Consider the following 7717-nt stretch of genomic DNA (forward strand, 5'->3'; position numbering starts at 1 on the left):
CGCTCTACGTCCATCCGGCTTATTTTCCAACAGGGGTTTAGGAACTCTGCAATCATCCATGCGGGCAACATGTCCTGCCCAGCGCAGTCGTCCAATTTTGATGATCTTGGTGATGTTTGGCTCTTTATACCTTTGGTACAGCTGGTGGTTGTATCATAATCGCCGTTGATCACCAATGAAAAAAGCTACATTACAACTACAATATTAACATAGGCTATCTTTTTTGTTATTTATTAATTTCACGCGGGCGAAGTCGCGTTCATAAAATTCATAGAGGGACTGTGTGTAAATTCGTTATAAGTAATTTAAAGAGAAAGGCCTTTCAGTGACCTTTTAACGTTTCGCTGTAAGACTAGTAAATTGTTACAAAAATTACTAGCTTCTGCTCACGACTTCATCCGCGTGGAATTGAAAAAATACAAAAGCAAGTAGCCTTTGTTCATCCAGACTACGTTCTACTCCTGTGATAAAAATCCAGATCCGTTCAGCCGTTTAGGCTATAAACTCTAACAAATATCCATCCATCTAAACTTTCAAATTTATAATATTAGTATGATTTCCTTCTTTCCAGAACGAATGGTTAGTCGATTCCCAACGAGAAATCCCGTTGGAAGCATCACAGAACATCTCTCTGCCTGACCTCACTCTAGCCGACGGTCAAATAGCTGTCTGCGAGGACATCGTCTGGGTATCGTAAAGGAGGATCTATTGAGAATGCGGGTGATTTTTTTTGTGTTGCCAACTTTTAGAAAAAAAAACTATAACTGTCATTCAGCCAGTCATGTCAGATGAGTTTCGATTTAACCTCATATTTGAATTAATTCTTAATATTTCTCCTTTTATTTAGTGTTTTACTATACTAGTTTCAATCTTAGTTAGGATTATTTCCAATTGACTTTTAGTAACGCATGGTGGTGTTGCTATTTGAAATTAATTTAAAACCTAAGTGTGTCTTTTTTTTGGTTTTCGGATTTTACTTTTACACTAAAAATAAATAGCGATGTAATTCCCGAGTTGTGAATATCTAGAGTTAAATTTTAGTAACTTAGAAAATTTGCAATTAAAAAGGGCCTAACTAATGTGTTCATATTTCGTTTGTTTGTTTTAATATTTTCAGTGTTATTGTCAAATATTTCTGTTTTAATGTTAACAATATTATTACCGTTAGGTTAGGTATCTTTTTCACTGTTTATTTTAAACACAGAGTGTTTTATCATATTCATTAATGTTTGTGTCTTACTTTGACTTATTCTCTATAGTCAAAGTTGTTTAGGTCAATAATATTATGATTATTTTCTACACAGATCATACGCGGCATAGAATGTGTTCATTAAATGTAGATTATAAATATTTTAACGTGTTCAATTAGGTAAATAATGTAAACGCAATAACCATTATTTAATAAGTTTTTTTTTAATATTTGTAACCATCTATATCCTAATAACATCGCATAATAAAGTGTTTAAAAAATGCTCTAAAGTATTTAATCTATGGACAACACTGACAGGAATATTGACATAATCTATGACATTTAGCAGAAGTGTTGTTTTACTTTTTAGTTTTTTTTTAACGTGAAATAATTCCAGGAGGAGGACATCCCAGGGACAGTGCTATGACAACAGAAAGCTAAGTTTTAAATAATTATGTTGTGGCCTTAGCCCCATCACCGCATTGTCACCATCACCCGCTACCTTACCAATCATTCTGCTTATCACCAGCATTAACCGAAACTCGCTGTCAAAATGTATGCTGCGAATTTCCGAACGTGTAACTGTCAAATGTCATACCAAAGAGGTTGTTTTTTTTGTAAATAAACTTTTTTGTTTTATTTTATGTCTTTTCTTTCAATTATTTTGTAATTAACGATATTTTTATTTAAATCCAAATTAAAAATGTATTGATTAACGTTAGTGGTATAAAAGGAAGTTTGTTTTAATTTTTTTTAATTAACATTTAAAGTTGATATTACTTGAAATACTTATGTTTTTTATATGTATTTATTTTACAAAAGCTTATTTGAATTAGTTTATTTAAAAATATTGTTTTTTAACTATGAAATCGAATTTTAACATCGTTTGTTTTGAGTTATGTATTTATGAATTGAAAGTATTAAGGATATAAATGTTTTATCTTTAGCAAATGTTCTGAGTACTAAATATAGTAAAATTGATGTTAAACCTGTATACCTAATATAAGCAATAATATTCATATAAATATATAGGAATTTTCTCAATCTATGTCTATTTTTTATCTGTGGAAAATGTAGTCGAATTTATTTCAACATGGACATTTATATAACGAAATAACTTTAGTGGAAAATCTCTTATCTGTTACGGACTAAAAGCTTTCATATTAATTTAAACGCGTAAAATTAAAAAATAGAACACAATATCACAATTTTCTTCGCATACAATTAGTTTGTACACGAATTATATAAGTATTTTTGTTATACATATCACGCACTGCGCAAAATTTTTTGCGTAAATCATATCATACTGTTCTGTGTTTAAATTAGCTTTCAGATCAGAATTGTTATTGTTATGAACAATTGATTAGTAAAGCTTGAAAGTCTATGGAGCACTGCCTTACATAATAAGTAAATTTATTTTTCGTCAAGTCTGTTTTAAAGGCCCGTTCACATAAACCAGAGTATTGAGAGCAGATTTTTATTTCGAATAATTGAGATTTAATTTTACTAGACAAGTCTTTATTAATCTTACTCTTGATAAGAAAAATCGTGGAAAGTGAAATTAAATCAAAATTCTAATGATTTTCAATTTTATTTGAGATAAAAAATTGACTCTGCTCTACGCTCTGGTATGTTTGAACACCTCACGCGTATCGAGACGTCCGCGCTGTTCGACGTCTAGCGATAAAGTGACAATCAGATAAAATTTGGTGGCAGCTATTTTATAAATACCCATATTGAATTGCGTGGGTGAATCGCGAGCTTTTTATAAGATCTTTACAGAATTACATTTGTGATAAACGTTACAGAAGCGATATCCAATTTTTGAATACAAAAGTTTAAAATATTCACTACCTCCTATATTATATACATTGAGTTACGTTATATCAGATTTTATTATTGTTATATATTAGTTATCTTTTTAAAATATTTATTTCATAAATTGGATCATCTGCGAAAATATTAACATCGAAATTCTAACTATTTTCTGTAAAATGCCTATCAAAATGAGGACAATGGTCAATTTTAAATGTAATTTCCCGCCAAAATTATAATTTTAAAAACGTCAGTAGATTAAAAAATAGTCAACAGTAACAATTGAATGTATTTTTAATCTGTTTTGGGTCCAAAATGACCATTGTCCTTTTTAGCTTTTATTCATACTTCCTCTGAATAAAATTTCGTCTTAATCTGGATTAATGTTAGAGTTGAAATGGCTTTTTATATACATGATGCATGTAGAGTGAATTTCTAGTAGGGAATAGGGGCTGCAATGTTTTGTTGAAAATATGTCACGTTTTTTCGAATTTTTGTATCACCCTGTTTAAAAACCTTATATTTTTGATTTATCTTTAGTCGACTGAGCGTTGCAGCCATTTTGTATTGACTCAAGTGTAGCTTGTATGACGTCACAATAAATATTATGATATAATGTAATATTAGTTACTTGTTATATACGGTATGTACTGTGGCTCTTATTGTTTGACACACGTTTACCGGAATAATGCTGATATTGAAATACATGTTCTTTAAAATATAATATCTTCGTATATGATGTGATGTTTTTTTACCTTTTATCCTTTACACGCACAACTTTGATAAAACTATCGCAAACTAAACAGATGGTTTAGTCCCGCTTTGATTCCTATGAGGTGTACTACTCGATTTTCTTGTGCAAATAAACAGTTGAATTAGCTGCGAAACAATCGACAATCGCTAACAGTTGTGCGATAGTTTAGTCGAAGATGTGTACCCGCTCTAAACATATAATGCATAACAAAATTTTCACAAATGAAAACACCGATGCAGTGGATATCGTAAATATACTCAAATCAATACTGGAAGAAAGTGCTTCTAAAAGCTCGTAATAAACTGGATATAAACATGAAGTAAAAAAAAAACGATAAATACTTTTCCCAGTTTTAATTATTTATTAAGATGTAGTAAGCCAGATGGCATAGATGGCGCTTTTTTAAAATGGGAATATTTAAATTCAACTCTTTTTCACTTAAATACAAAAAATCTTATTCAAGACACTTAAAAAAAAAATTACAAAAATTTAAAATTCATATTTAGTGATATTGATCTTTTATATCAACAAATTTTGAAATACAGTACAATTTATTTCTTAAATTTTCCTACTCGACATTAGATGGCGCTAGTCGTACCACGTTTAAGATAAAAATAAAAAGAAATGGGAATGATCTCAATCTATGAGGTGAATTTTGTTTTTGAAAAAACGGTAATGACGAACTTTAACAATTTTTTTAAATTCTTTAGTACATATTTCTAGCTTATAGCAAATAGAAATTAATTCAAACTCTACTAAATCATTATGGAACACATCATGAACACTTTATATTAATAAATTCGCTAAATTCTCGTTTCATTTGGATCATTTGCGAAATATTTCTTTGTTCAAAATACAATTACTAGTTATTTAATAACATAACAAGAAAAACATCAGGTGTTAATATAGGGTCATTAAATTGTACACATTGCCAAAACAGACAATTATAAAAGTACGTTATACAATTAGCATGTTTTGGAACATTTCGCGGCAGTTATCAAGTACTCTGACTAGTGTGAGACCCTCTGACACTACGTAAGGATGAGGTTACGGTACTGAGCGGGTAGCGGTTTGAAAGTTTAATTAATGTTTTGGTACATTTGTATTTTATTACTTTGTGTATATTGACATCAAATAAATGAAACCGTTAATTAAAAAATTGGAAGAACTTTCATTAGTAGTTAATAAGTTAATATCAAAGTGAAATAAGCTAAAACCTTATTTAAAAATCCGAAACTTTGAATTCCTTAGCAAAAAGATTTTTTATTACTACTGTTGTTATTTTTTTTATTTTTGCCAATCAAATTTGATATGATTTGTACTTATACAATTAACCAACCAATTTAATTATTTACCGTATATAAGGCATATTCATTTGAAGAACGTGTTAGATGTAAATTTCTCGTAATACGTGAATCTCTATCGCTTATCACAATGTACACATTACTACAGTCAACTGGCGGAAGTGAGAACGCGAACGGAAGCAGGTGCGTATGACTTCCTGCGCACACGCACATACCCCACTGTAAATTAATATTTAAACAGGACTAAATAATTCATTATAATATTAAAAAAAAAGAAAAATTAACTGTATTTACCACAAAATCATCCGCATCGAATTTAAAAAAACAAAAGTAAGTAGCCTATATGTTCTTCTAGACTATCCTCTACATCTATGCCAAATATCATCGAGATCTGTTTACCTGTTTGGGCTACAATCTCTAACAAACGCTCATCTAAACATTCGCGTTAACAATACAATAGAACCTCGATAACTCAAACCTCAGTAACATAAAAACCTCTATAACTTAAAAAAATAATATGTTCCCTTCCCATCAGAGCCTAAAACGACTAAAACATAGACCCTTGATAACTTAAAACCTCTATAACTTAAAATATTTTGAGTTTCCCTTGGACTTTAACTTATCAAGGTTATTGGAAGCCACAGAAATTGACGTAAAAATCAAGTGAAAAAAAGAGATGAAAAGAGAGTGGGCCTTCAAGTTTTCTTGACCAAAAAGCGTATTCCTCTATCCAATGTGTTTATATTAAGACGATGGCATACATTTTTTGAAATTTAAAAAAAAAATAATAGCTCAGCATAAAAATTCAAAGAATTCTTAAAGAAACTGACCATTGGGTTGGGTATAAAAGCGGTCAGAATACAACCGAAACCTGTTATTATGCAATTCGAAATTAACGACCCCTCAAAATGTACGGGAATAACAAAAAAATCTCTGTAATCGCTTTTTAATCCGCTAGCTTAAGTTAAATGTAATCACGGTAAGGACACTGCATTTGATACTAAAAATAATGTATAAAAATATTCCTTTATGAATATCCAAATAATTATGCAATATACCATAGTATTTTATTTATTTTAACAAATGAAATTCAATTACATTGAACATAATTCAGTACCAGCAGACTCTATTCACCAAATTGTTTTATAAAACACTGTTACGAGTATCGAATGCCATTACATTAACGGGAGTTCTACATTTATCCTGGTGAGTTTAGTATCGCCTGAGGCGTCGCTGGCAGACCAATTAGACTAACCATAGCTATATGCTTTTAGACTAGGCCTTGGAACATAACTGGATTGAAATGTTAGTCCATTCTATACAACACCTTTAACCCAGATCTGCAGAGATTACAGATTTATGGCGCGGTCCTTACCTCTCTTGCATTCCACATTCGGACATCTTTGCATACTTCTCGCTTTTAGGGCAGATTGTACACAATTTTAATTAGCTGTACCGACGCCTATGGTCATCGTAATACCAGAACTAGATGTAATATTAAAATGCTAAGGGTCTGTGACACCAAATTGTCTGATAAAAATCTAACGTGTAAAATGTGTCATGGAAATATTGGATTTTGTTCCTATTTCTGACAGTGACGTCACTTTTAAGCTATCTGAGCCTCTATCAGCTAGTGGTGGGACAGGCCCTTAGTAAGATAGTTAAGTATAAGTTGACATCATCGCCTAGTATAACTGCAACATGCTAGCAGGAACATTTAATCAACTCGTACCACACACACTATCATTAGTATACGCTACCAGCAAATCGTGCATCCCGTTCGTTTGTAATATGCCTAAGTAAATCATTATTACTTGGAAAATTGCGTCGCACGAATTCCTTCCTTGCTGGAAGATAAAACGTCAATTTATGAAAATAATCGTTCGATATGTAAGTCGATTTTTAACGATTAAACTAGGCAAATTACAAACGACCGGTGTAAACAGTTTGCTAGTTACATACAAGAGATAGCCGATATGAAGAACGGTGTACCAAAAAGGCTGTATATGTCATATGATGTTTAAAGCACGCCATTATAAGCTTTAAAACTTGTACAAAAAGGTTGTATTCGTGTGCATTTTTTATAATGCACGTCGGTCGCTTCGCTGACCATCTCATAATGTGGAGTGGACCGCGGACGGTTTATACGACGAACAAGAGATTTTAATACTTTAAATATTTTTTTTGTATAAATTAAAATTTAAACACTGCTAAAATAATTGATTGTGTAATATTACTTAGCCGTTTAAGTTCAACATACAATAATAGGATTCAGTTTTTTTTTTTCTTCAAAAATACATTCAATATGTTAAGTTAATAAACAAGTTAAATTTAATTCTATTATAGATAGTTAAATTCAAGGTTCTAATACATTTTTTTCTTTGAATGCTTTTTATCACTAATAATATATTTCTCGTAGTTTCAAAGTTACAAAATTAAATAGTATTTTCTACATAAAAAAAATGTTTAAGTATCAAGATATATCGATCAAGTCTAGTTATACGTACTAGCGAATATACATACCAGGTCATATACGCGTGTATGTAAATTATTCTACAGTAGAGCACAGACTATCGCTTTTAACATTAATAAAATGACTCTTTTCTATATTCAAATAAGGTCTAAAATCGATAGTATATTAGCTACTGTACTTAT

At 30.7% G+C, this 7717-nt stretch overlaps 1 protein-coding gene across 1 annotated transcript in view; it reads left to right on the forward strand.

Annotated features, from left to right (window-relative positions):
- Positions 1-1826, forward strand: part of LOC106110412 (trichohyalin-like) — a 44566-nt gene extending 42740 nt beyond the window's left edge. The window contains exons 22-23 of the mRNA XM_013292240.1: positions 572-688; positions 1587-1826. Coding sequence (XP_013147694.1) covers positions 572-688; positions 1587-1616 — 147 coding nt within the window. The 3' untranslated portion in view covers positions 1617-1826. The remainder of the gene's footprint in view (positions 1-571; positions 689-1586) is intronic.
- The last annotated feature ends 5891 nt before the right edge of the window (positions 1827-7717 follow it).

This window comes from Papilio polytes, unplaced genomic scaffold (genome assembly GCF_000836215.1).
Source record: "Papilio polytes unplaced genomic scaffold, Ppol_1.0 DF824225.1, whole genome shotgun sequence".
Taxonomy (NCBI): domain Eukaryota; kingdom Metazoa; phylum Arthropoda; class Insecta; order Lepidoptera; family Papilionidae; genus Papilio; species Papilio polytes.